This window comes from Rhinoraja longicauda, chromosome 5 (assembly GCF_053455715.1).
Source record: "Rhinoraja longicauda isolate Sanriku21f chromosome 5, sRhiLon1.1, whole genome shotgun sequence".
Lineage (NCBI taxonomy): Eukaryota > Metazoa > Chordata > Chondrichthyes > Rajiformes > Arhynchobatidae > Rhinoraja > Rhinoraja longicauda.
Genome location: NC_135957.1, coordinates 21968989 through 21982027, shown reverse-complemented (window position 1 = coordinate 21982027; position 13039 = coordinate 21968989). Strand labels below are relative to the sequence as shown.

At 39.6% G+C, this 13039-nt stretch overlaps 1 protein-coding gene across 1 annotated transcript in view; it reads right to left on the bottom strand.

Moving 5' to 3' along the window:
- Positions 1-7701, bottom strand: part of col21a1 (collagen, type XXI, alpha 1) — a 38603-nt gene extending 30902 nt beyond the window's left edge. The window contains exons 1-2 of the mRNA XM_078399969.1: positions 7597-7701; positions 301-443 (exon numbers count right to left, since the gene is read on the bottom strand). Of these exons, the coding sequence (XP_078256095.1) occupies positions 301-379 (79 nt within the window). The 5' untranslated portion in view covers positions 380-443; positions 7597-7701. The remainder of the gene's footprint in view (positions 1-300; positions 444-7596) is intronic.
- Between the last annotated feature and the right edge of the window lie 5338 nt (positions 7702-13039).

Sequence of the window (13039 nt, the reverse complement as noted above, 5' to 3'; positions counted from 1 at the left end):
GGGATGCATGATAGACAAGTTATAAGATTTTAGACTGAGGCTGCTGAAGTTCCTATCAGAAGAAGAAAGGGGATTGTAGGGGACCATGGTAACAATCTTCTTTCTTGAGTCAGGTACTGATGCTGTTGCTGGCCTGGAACATGCTGGGGAAGCCCTTTTTGCAATGCACAGATGTAGGCCTCACAGATATTGTGAGACACAAAGCATAAAGATGTTTTGCTGCTACCAGTCTGATTCATGAACCTGATGAGCTAAATGCGACAATAAATTCAGAATAAAAAGAAAATATTGAGTTCTTACTGGATCTTACGTCATCGTCCATAGATGTACTGACTTCTTGTAGCAGCAGAAACAAAAAACTTTGCAAGACAAAATTCATGGTTTTTTATGTTCAATACCACGTCATATGTTTTTAAAGTAGCTGTTCAAGTGCACATCAAAAACTGAAATGAAGAAAAATGGCAAGTACTATGCAGTTTATATTCACATGAAGTAGCATCATAAATGTTATTTCATTTATATAAGTAAATGTTTTTGGAATTTTCAACTCCTCGGAATTTTCTAGTATATTTGTAATTGAAGCTGAAAGAAATTCAAAACATTGGAATGAATTTTTAATGAATATCACTTGTAAGTCCTGCAAATGCTACCATCGGAAATTTTTCCGGTGAAGAAATGAAGAAAATTGAATAAATGTTTGCAGTTAAGACAACTCCGAACAATAACAGTATCACTAAGAAGGACACAAAGTGCTGGAGTAATTCAGCAGGCCAGGCAGTACCCTTGAAGAACATAAATAGGTGAATTTCAGGTCAGGACACTTCTTCAGTTTGAACTTTGTATCCTTCTTTGTAAATCAGCATCAGTAGTTCCTTGTTTCTTGCAAAATCACTTAGTTGCATTTAATAAATCATGTGAGCCAGTTTCCTTTGATGGTATTTTATATCTCTTTAATTATTACTCGAAATTTATAACTAATGCTAAAAAGCTCACATTGAAAATAGTTTATTTTCATCCAGCCCCAATCTATCTTTAAAGATCCTCGTGTCTGTAGATGCCCAATAGGATTTACATCAACAGGTGCCTGTCACGGCAAAACTGAAGTGTATGAACAATGCTACTAAACAAGCTCTATGAAGCCTAAGATTCTTACCATAGCAAAAAATGCCCCCGGTGTTTACAAGAATTATCTCTTGAATGATCAACTGAGACTGGAGCAAATATTAGTAATGGATACGTACCCAAGCAGGTTGAAAGGTAGCTTGGTATTATCATATATGGACTGCTGGTAATTGGAAGGTTTTTTTTCTCCAAATTACTCCCTTATCATAGTTTCTTTCTCATATTTAGAAAATTTTAAATCAAAGTGTTCCTCAACGACTCTTGTGGTGATTCAAGAATTCAAGCATTCAAGAATTGACTAATTGACACATATTATAAAGGTATTTTGCATCATTTGTGATTTTGTATAAAGTGATTGTTGTGTGAGCTGCAAAGAATGAGACTGCAGGCTAATCCTTATATCAGGCAAATAAATGCTGTAACATTGTGCTCTCGGATATCATGAAAGTCCTCAGTAATCTTCAAAGCTATTGTCGGGATTCTCACCAGTGCAAGGAATGGAGATTATGAAGTGCAATTAATTGGCCTTTTCGAGAATCTCTCATGCGTCATGCCTATTTATTAGGACATCTTGAGAAATGGACTGGTACCCTCAACCGTAAGGTAAGTATGGACATATAATTTTGGAACAGAGTTTAGCCACTCAGCCCCTTGATCCTGCTCTTCCATTTCATAAGATCACATCCGATCTGATTGTAACCTCAATTCCACACATTCCAGGCTACCCATATTAGCCATTCATCTCTTGCTTATCATTAATCTATCCACCTCTGTCTTCAAAGTTATCACTCTGCATCCATCAACTTTTGAAAAGAGTTCCAAACACTCATCATCTGCTGAGAGAAAATAAATGCCCTAATTTCTAATTTAAATGGATCATTCTTGAAATGGTGACTCTTGGTTCTAGGTTCTCACAGATGTGGAAGCATATTTCCACATCCAACTTCGCAGGAACCTTCAAGATCTAATCTATTTTAATCAAATCCCTTCATACTCTTCTAAACTCCAGTGAATACATGCCTAGCCTGTCTAGTCTTTCTTCATAAGACAAACTAGCCAATCCAGATATTAGTCTAATAATCTGTGCTGAATTGCTTTTAACACACTGGTACCCCTTTGATGGCTTCCTTGCGTCCTCTTCATTACTTATCTATCTATTTTTATGCCATCAGAAATTTATATTTTTGGTGTCTTTATCCAAGTCATTTAAATGAATTATAAAAGGTTGAGGCTTTAGTTTAACTTTGCCAAACAGAAAATGACCCACTTACACTTACATTCCATGTCCTGTTTGGTGGCTAGTCCGCTATCCATGCCAATATGTTACCTCCTACACTTAGATATTATTTTTAACAACAACCTTTGATGTGGCAGTACCAATGACAGCCAAAGACAGCCAAAGCCAAAGACAGTGCCAAAGACAAGCCCATCCTATTTAAACACTATATTCTTAATGTTGGTGTATTTTAGTGATTTCAGATTCCTCACCATGTGAGGAAATCAACTTGTCTCCCTATGAAATGATCTACATGTATGACCGAGGTCAGAGAAGTATGTTGGCATAAAATTAGTTAGCATGTGGTGGGAAATTTACTGGAGGGATTCTGAGAGACAGGGTATATCTACCTGCATTTAGAAAGGCAATACTGATTAGGGATAGTCAGCATGTCTTTGGGTGTGAAAATAGTATATTGGCAATTTGATTGTTTTTTGAAGAAGTGAGCAAGAGGATTGAAGACGGCAAACCAATACACATTGTGTAAGGGCTTTGACTAGATAACAAAATTGCTTGATGGTATGAGTCAGAGGTTGGTAGTGGAGAGCTGTTTGTCAGCTTGGAGGCCTGTGACCAATTATGTGTCAAAAGGATTGGTATTGGATCCACAGTTGATCTATATCAACTGTTTGGATGAGAATATAGGTGGTATGGTTAGTAAGTTTGGTATTCACTATCCAGGCTTAAGAGGTTTATGACTAATCTCAACTTTTCTGCATAGCAACAAAACCTGTCCAAGGTTCAAGTTAATTAGGTTAGACTTCTAACTAATACACTTAGCCCATCCACCTGATATGATCAAGCTTCCATCTGAGCTTGCCAGACCACCACCTCAAAATATATGGAAGGAGCTAAGCTGATGGAAAACAACTCCTTTCTAATGATTGCAGATGGCCATGTTGGACAATTACAAGCAGATTTAGGCCTCAATGTAGACTGCATCATCCTGGACTATCCTTCAGTAGTCAGGAGTCACTGACTGTGGGCACATACAAGGGCACTGCTGTAGAACCAAGTATGCATCTTCCTATTAGAGTGAAGGGCAACACAGGCAGGAGTAAGTAACCCTGGATAATATAAATTAAGGCTTTGGCCAGCTGGGATCAAGTGTATTCCTGAAGGAGTATAGGGGATTGAGCATATTTAAGGAATGCAAAAAGGGGCACGATAGCTCTAGCAGATAGGATTAAGGAGAATCCAGAGATTTTATAAATATAGTAACAGAAAAGGGGTCATTAGAGGGAGAATAGGGTGCCTCGGAAACCTATGTGGTTATCTATGTATGGAGATGCAGGGGATGGACAAGGTCCTCAATGAAGATTTTGCCTCTGTTGTTACTGAGGAGAAAGGCATAAAGACTCAGGAACTTGACATATGATGAAAGAATGGGTCGACTGGGCTTGTATTCACTGGAATTTAGAAGGATGAGAGGGGATCTTATAGAAACATATAAAATTCTTAAAGGATTGGACAGATTAGATGCAAGAAAAATGTTCCCGATGTTAGGGGAGTCCAGAACCAGCGGTCACAGTTTAAGAATAAGGGGTAAGCCATTTAGGACTGAGATGAGGAAAAACGTCTTCACCCAGATAGTTGAGAATCTGTGGAATTCTCTGCCACAGAAAGCAGTGGAAGCCAATTCACTGGCTGTTTGCAAGAGAGAGAGTTAGATTTAGCTCTTAGAGATAAAGGAATCAAGGGATATGGGGAAAAAGCAGGAACAGTGCACTGATTTTAGATGATCATATTGAATGGTGGTGCTGGCTCGAAGGGCCGAATGGCCTACTCCTGCCCCTATTATTCTATGTTTCTAACTTGGGAAGGTTAATGTCGATGTCTTGAGGTCAGAATGTTTTACAGTCTAGGACATTAAATCTAGGCTAGTTGTGTAAAAACGTATTTGGAGTATTGTGTGTAGTTCTGGCTGCCCCCACTACAGGAAGGATGGGAAGGGATTAGAGAGCATGTAGAAGAGGTTTACCAGAATGCTGCCTGGATTAGAAGGTATTGGTTATAAGAGGTTGAATAAACTTGGATTGCTTTCTCTGGAGCATCAGAGGCTGAGGGGAGATCTAATAGAAGTATATAAAATGATGAGACATACATAGGGTATACAATCAGAATCTTTTTCCCAGGGTGTAAATATCAAAAACTAGAAGGCGCAGTCTTAAGGTGAGGGGGCGAGTTATTTTAACACTGTGAGTTGTGGGTGCCTGGAACACACTGCCAGGGGTGGTGGTGGAGGCAGATACGATAGCGGTACTTAAGAAGCTTTTTGATACGTTTATGGATGTGCAAGGAATGGAGGGATATAAACCATGCGCAGGCAGAGATTTGTTTAACTTGGCCATGTTTGGTATGGAAGTTGCGGGCCGAAGGACCTGTTCCTGTGCTGTACTGTTTTATGTATGAAGTTAGATAAATCTCCTGGGCTTAATCAACTATGTCCAAGGACATCATGGGAAACTAGGTAAGAAATTGCAGAAGGCCCCACTGAGATATATGAATCATCATTAGAAACGCATGAGGTGCTGGAAGACTGGAGGGATGTTAATTTTTTGCCTCTATTTAAGAAGCGCTGCAAAAAAAAACTTTGAATTATAGAACAGTAAGCCTAGCATCTGTGGTATGAAAGTTACTGTAGAGGATTCTGAGGGATAAGATATTCACACATTTGGAAAAATGGGAGTTCATTAGGGATAGTCAGCATGATTTATGCATAGGAGATCATGTCTCTTGTATTTGATTGAGTATTTTTAAGAAGTAACCAAGAAGGTTGATAAGCACAGAGCTCTCGTCAACTAGATTTCCTCCCACCCTACTACCTGGAAGGACTCTATTCCATAATCATAGTTTTCGTTTCCATTGCATCTGTTCTGATGCTACTCTTCATACTATTCTCCAGATATACCTTACTTTATTGTACTCTCCTATTCAGTGCATGGATGGGGTTTCCATCGTAATCACTTTCAACCTTACGAACCACCATAGTCAAAGAGCTATCCTCAGTAATTCCTTCAACACGATATCACCTCCAAATACATTTTCCCTTCCCTCCCCTTTCAACATTCTGAGGAAGCATTCCACCAGGATACTTGGGCTCATACTTCCATCCCCACAATACCTTTTCATAGCATACTGCACGCAATTGCAGAATTTGTAACACCTCCCTTCCTGCTCTCCAGGGCCTCAAACATTTTCCAGTACTAATGAAAAGTCATCTGCATGAAACATTATTCTGCTTGTCCCTCCACAATTCCTTCTTGTGTGTTTCCAGCATTTCTTGGTTTTATTTCAGATTCTCAGCACAAGCTGTATTTTCCTTTATTGTTTAAATGAACTGATGTTCCATGTGTGCTTCAGCTTCTGGAAACGGAGGTCAGATTTTTCTGCTTACCACCCACTGCATTATTCCTGAGGCTAACTTCCAATAATTGATGTTCAGCCAATCTGTAGGGGATGCTCTGGCAAAGATTTCTGTCAATGACTAGCAATGTTGAGTTGTAGGAAAATCAAGGGAAACAGCAGGCATCTTCTGGAATCTTAATTTAGTCTCCCTGAAGATAAACAATTTCCCTATTAATCATTGTTTTTAGCATGTCCAGAAGTATGTCAGGAAATATTATAAACAACAAGAAATAATGTCTTATTCTTTTTGAGTAATTTAACTGTTCATTTATTACACTGCAATAGTTGGAGCTGCACAAGTTAATTTCACAGCCATGCAAATCACAACCATCTGTTTATAAATCCAATTTGACAAAAGACAAATCTGCGGCAAAGATTCCTTGGAACCTTGAAAAATGTTTCCTATAAAGTTATCCTTGCAAATTTTGAAATGTTACATTTTCTTCCAAAGCATAAAAACCCATTCTTAAAAATAAAACTAATTAAAAATCAGCTCATAAAACTATATTGAAGAACAAATTACTGCTAAATATTTAAGCATTAGACATTCACAATATTCAAAACCTGATGAAATAAAAATGATGGGCAATGTGACATTCTAAGATATTAGAAATTTAAATAACTTGTTTTATTTTTAATGATAATAGGGATACAATTAATAATTAATTAAAAAATCAGTGAGAACATTTATGAACATTTCTTAGCCATTAAATACTTGACATTTGACCATAGGTAGACTTATAGATTTTTATTTTCCTGATTAGGTACATTTTAGACTGCCAAAATGCTCATCTTCTGTCAAGATAACTTCAAACAGATTTCTGCAAAATTAACAAATTATTGGGATTGTTTGTCTGATCAGCTTATAATAAACTAACGTTTACAGCAATAATTCAAATATTATTAATGCATCCAGCTACCTGAAGTTCCCAAATGCTTCAAATCATTAATAGTAATTTACAGATTGAGAATATGTATTGATTTGACACTAAGTAACTTTCCTGTATGTAACAAAATGAATCATTTACAATAATTTAATTATTAACTAATTATAATATGTATCTTTAATCATATCATATATATCATATATATCATATATATATACAGGCAAATCATGTGTCACAACTATTTTTTAGTGATAATCAATTAGTATGTGAGAGCAAGGCATAATCTACACATTGCAAAAGTACCGCTTTAATTTCAACCACAGAGCATGTTTTAGAAATAGTTCAAATGTTTTTTAATGCTGGTATTCTTTTAGTAATTGTTTTTCTATTCTTAACTTTTAATAAATTAATTAGGACATTTAATCAATTCTCTGTGAATATTATCATTTTTCAAATCATTCATTTGGATGTCACTCGCATTTATTGTCCATTTTAAATTATCCCTGAGGCAACCTCAATGCTGGATCTGGAGTTTCATAAAGCAATCCCAGTTAAGGACAGTACATTTCCTTTCTTGAAAGACATTGATGACCCAAATGTGTCACAATCATTGCTAAAGGGGTTTTAATCCAATTTATTTAATTAAATATAAATTGCTCATCTACCACAAACAGTATTCAGACATATCTACAGGCCAATTCTCTGGATGCTAATCCAGTAAGATAACCAATACTCCATTATATGTTAGCACCTATGTTTTCAAAGCATGCCCATCAGAAAACGAGCTTAATGATTCTTATTTTTCACCTTTTTATGAACTTACTTTAGCTACACACAATTACATCGGTAGAGGTCAGTGACAATGAAATGCATTACAGCATTCAGAGCCTGACAGTAGCTTACCTTCCAGAGGAACTAACAGTAAATTTTCTACCAACTGCAAACTCTAAGTTGGAGGCATGGAATGATGTTGTTAAAGTCTCTCGGCACAAGCTTGATTCATTCTCACACTATTCCGTGCGGGTTTGGCAAACTTCCATTTGCCAACAGTCACACACGCAGCATTAGGGAGGCGTATCTCTAAGGGAGAGATCTTGCATTTGGTATATTTAAGGACTGTTCCTCATTTGCTTTGGTGAATCCAGCAACATAATTATTTTTAAGTGCAGATTGACAATCCCCATGGTAACATCTGTTGCTTAGTCATAAACCAAACATTCCAATAGTTATGTTTTCTGCTTTTCCAGATAATATTGGAACTACCAATTATCTTTTCCATTCTACTCTGTCCTGAAATCATGGAATAAAAATACCTCCGATTCTGCATTAAATTTCCAAACAAAACTGCTTGCCGATAACATTAAAAACAATATCCTTTCTCTAAAGTTAATGTGCCTAATTGAATTTAGTCATTGTTTTAGTGATTTTAAATAAAAACAGAATTAAACCGTATTATGTTGAATAGTTGATTTTACATTGAGCCAAACTATTGTAACAGTGACCTCTAGAGGGACTGGATTGCAGATGGCTCTAAATGGGATAATGTGCAGTGGAATGGCAAAGCTCAAGATGTCATGACTGTCTGACCTGGTGCAGAATGCACTCAAAATTTATGTCTCGTTGTCATAATATTAGCTCTCAGTCAATACTACATGGTCCCACAAAAAGCTGGAGTAACTCAGCGGGTCAGGCAGCATCTCAGGAGAGAAGGAATTGGTGACGTTTTGGGTCGAGACCCTTCTTCAGACTGGATGATGGATGCCATGAAGGAGTTGATGGTGGCGTAGAAGTGGGTGGGGGGGGGGGGGGGGTGTGATTTTCATTATAGCTGTATACCAGATGAAAGTGACTCAACAAGTTTCGGCAACTTGCCAGAAAATGCCAGAGCACGGGGATGCAAAGGAATCTTGAATTTTAGGCCTAATGCATCACAAAAATTATTTAATAACCTCCGTATTTCGATTTTCTAAAATTACACCATCAAGTCTGAATTCATACCAATTGTGTGACCAGCCTTGCATACTCCTTCAAGCATACACTTATCATTACCTACAAATATTTTTTTGTCAAATAGGATTTCCTCATTATGTTCATACACAACCTCTACATCTTTACACACTTAACAGTTCCAACCCTCCCGACCACAACTCAAGAGTTTCCAGGCTGTCAAATATTGAAGTATGGAGGAAACTGTACATTCCAAAATATTCACACCAGACTAATGGATGCGAAGTATGAATCTAACTGTTCACTGCCGCAAAGGACTAAGGTTGTCCAAACTGAAGTCGCCACCACCAGTCCCATGACCAAATGTGTCACAGAATCCACTGGAGCAGATATTATAGGCCTCCTCTCATTCCATTTCTTCTTATCCAATAATAATTTTTCTGATTTGCAAGCTGTATTGCAAGTGGTCATAAGGTCATAAGTGATAGGAGCAGAATTAGGCCATTCGGCCCTTCAAGTCCACTCTGCTATTCAATCATGGCTGATCTCCCTCCTAACCCCATTCTCCTGCCTTCTCCTCATAACCCCTGACATCATCCCTTTATCCTTTCAGGTTATGGCCATGATAAATCTCAGCATTCAATCAAACACTTGCAACAATAAGCTCACAACTGTCACTTTGTATACTGTAGAAGGAAGCTGCGTTACAGTTACAGAAGCTGCATAAGATGGCATAAGTGGCCTGGAGCCAGGGAATGGGGTTAGGCTATCCCGGATTCAAATTGTCCAGAGCGAAGATGAGAAATGTTCTCTTCCAGACGACTCACGTCTTCAAAGAGTTGGACAAAGAAGATGGACACGACTAATAAAATACCCAGCAAATTAACAAGCTTGCCTGAAAAGATGCATGAAATCAACTCCAACTTTGCCCTTAACATTGCATGGAGCCTGGGCAACATGGAACAGGCTATTGACATCACATGAAAATTTGCAGATCCACCCATCAAACAGAATGCATGGCTTCAGTTTCCTTTGAAACACAAGGAAAAGGCACTTAATGTTTATATATATGCTGCTGTGGAAGCTTAGTCATTCGCTCAGATGTGTCATCATAATTGTTATATGAGCATTTAAAGGGAATTTTAGGGTCTCATGATTCTCCAACAATTTGCTCTCTAATAAGGGATCGGATGGGGGAATGGCAGAGGCATAATGGAGTAAAAAATCTACTGGATTCTCTTGGGATTTTCCCATTTCTGCACTTTACAGTGCATTTGCTGTCCCATAACCTGAATTGGTGTCTCATGTGACAAAGAAAAATTAATTCAAAGCCAAGCTATTTAAGCTCAAAATCCTTGGTGTTTGCCCTTTAAGACCATCTGAACTCTTTTCCACTTCCACCATTCATTTTACTGGCCCAGGGGATTACAGTAACCGAGTAATAGGATATGCTTGTCGAAGGCAGGCATTACGGCCATGCACAAGAGCAGACAATTTACATTAAAAGTGTTTTTTGCATGTGTAAATAAGGTTTAGAATATTCAATTCATTTGGTTTAATAAACACCAATAATAATCAAGTCAAGTCAAGTCAAGTCAATTTTATTTGTATAGCACATTTAAAAACAACCCACGTTGACCAAAGTGCTGTACATCTGATTAGGTTCCAATGGAAAATAAATGAAACATACAGTAGCACGCAAACAGTTCACAGCGCCTCCTCAATGAGCCTCAAACGCTAGGGAATAGAAATAGGTTTTGAGCCTGGACTTAAAGGAGTCGATGGAGGGGGCAGTTCTGATGGGGAGAGGGATGCTGTTCCACAGTCTAGGAGCTGCAACCGCAAAAGCGCGGTCATCCCTGAGCTTAAGCCTAGACCGCGGGATAGTGAGTAGCCCCAAGTCGGCCGACCTGAGGGACCTGGAGTTAGAGAGGGGGGTTAGAAGATTTTTGATGTAGGGGGGGGAGTGTCCATTTAGGGCTTTATACGTGAATAGGAGGAGCTTGAAGTTGATTCTGAACCGTACAGGGAGCCAGTGGAGAGAGGCCAGAATCGGGGTGATGTGGTCCCTTTTACGGGTACACGTCAGGAGTCTTGCTGCGGCGTTTTGGACCAGTTGCAGGCGGGACAGGGAAGATTGGCTGATCCGAGTGTATAGGGAGTTGCAGTAGTCTAGGCGGGAGGAAATGAAAGCGTGAATGATTTTTTCTGTGTCGTCGAATTGGAGGAAAGGTTTGATTTTAGCTATGGTTCGAAGTTGGAAGAATCTGGCTTTTACCACAGCGTTGACTTGCTTATCAAATTTTAATGCAGAGTCAAATATCATGCCGAGGTTTTTGACATGCGGTTTGACTAGGCAGGATAGACTTCCAAGACTGCCTGTTATCAATTTGATGGAGTCGGGGGGGCCGAATAGGATGACCTCAGACTTGCTCTCATTTAATTGGAGGAAGTTCTGTGCCATCTAACATTTTATGTCCTCAAGGCAGTGTAAGAGGCTGTTTAAATTTGACTGGTGAATGCTGATCAGCAGAAGTGAGATAACTGAATGGATATATTCAAAAAATTGCTCAATATCAGACCTCCCAACATTTGATTTTACAAATTCAGAATTTTGATGTACAAACTTCAAAATTTGACATCAAAATTCATAATATGGCGCTTAATGCAACTTTTCAGCAAAAAAAAGTATGCACGCCAAATGCGCGTACGCATTGCACTACGTTCACGTGTGAAAAACTACTATTATTTCCAACAGTCTGTAGTTCCTGGACTACATGTACAATATCAGGCCTATCATGAGTATATTCTACTATTATAGGAAGGTTATTGAACAGAAATACTTTTTACAACAAAGAAAAAATAGTTTTGTTTTGTTTTTTCTATTTTTCTTTTTCCTTACACATCCTAATTCTCTTGGTATTGAATAAAAGACCAATTGTCTAAAATGTATGACTAAGTTATGAAGAGTTTCATTTAAAAAACTGCACATACCTAATTTAATTGAAGACATACTTGCTCCAGTGGTCTTCAACAGCAAATCACAACGGTCCATGTCCTCCCCAATCCTACCCCCTCACCCCCCCCCCCCCCTACTGTGAGAGGCTAGGCGGTGAGGCGAGGCCGGACCAGCGACAAGGCGAGGTCAGGTGAGCAGCGAGGCTAGCGGCGAGCGGCGAGGTGAGGCTAGCGGCGAGGTGAGGCTGGGCCAGCGGCCAGGCCAGTGACAAGGTGAGGCCGAGCTAGCGGCGAGGTGAGGCGAGGCTAGCGGCGAGGCCGGGCCAGCGGCAAGGCGAGACCAGCGGCGAGGCGAGGCCAGGATAGTGGCGAGGTGAGGCGAGTACAGCGGCGAGGCCGGCCCAGAGGCGAGACGAGCGGCGAGGCATGTGTTTTGCGGAAAAATGTGAGGTGAAATCAGAATGGCGGAAATGAAATAAGAAAGCGGAAACTTTCCGCCAAATTCGGAAGGGTTTGGAAGTTTGCGATATGATAGAACTTTATTTATCCCAGGAGGGAAATTGATCTGCCAACAGCTATAAAACACAAAATACATGAAACAATAAATTAAGGCAAAGAGTGGAAAGGATTGGGGATGTGCAAAGATTGGGGAGGGGAAGAGGAGTCAGTCTACCCCATGACAGAAGGGGGAGGAGTTGTACAGTTTGATAGCCACAGGGAAGAATGATTCCTGTGGTGTTCTGTACTGCATCTTGGTGGAACCAGTCTGTTGCTGAAGGTACTCCTCAGGTTGACCAGTGTGTCATGGAGGGGGTGAGCTGTATTGTCCAAGATGCGCTGCAGTTTGAGGAGCACCCTCCCTTGCAAGACCACCTCCCATGAATCCAACTCCACCCCCAGGAAGTAGCCAGCCTTCTTGATGAGTTTGATAATCCTATTGGCATCCGTGGCCTATCACCATTTGGTAGAACATCTGCATCTTACTGCAGATGTTGAAGGAACAGAACCTTCTCAAAAAGTACAGCCGGCTCTGTCCCTTCTTGTACAAGGCCTCAGTGTCCTGGACCAGTTCAGTTTACTGTCCAGGTACACTCCAAGGCATTTGGGCTCCCAAGTAAACTACACACCCACACCATTGAAGGAGACAGGGGTGTTCCTCTCCCCCTAGAGTCCACCATTAACTCCTTAGTCTTGTCGGTGTTGAGCTGCAGGTGATTCAACCCACACCACTCAACAAAGTTACTCCCTCATGGTACAAGGCTATAGGTGGCAAGAGCAACATTTAATAATACCCCTGGATACTCTTGAGAATTTAGTGAGTCGCTGGATTGGATTGGGAGATAACATTGAATTGGGAGACATTTACATATTTTCATGCTTAGATTAAATGTGATTTGAAGGCAGATTTGCAGGTGCTCATGTTTCAAATGCCTATTGCCCT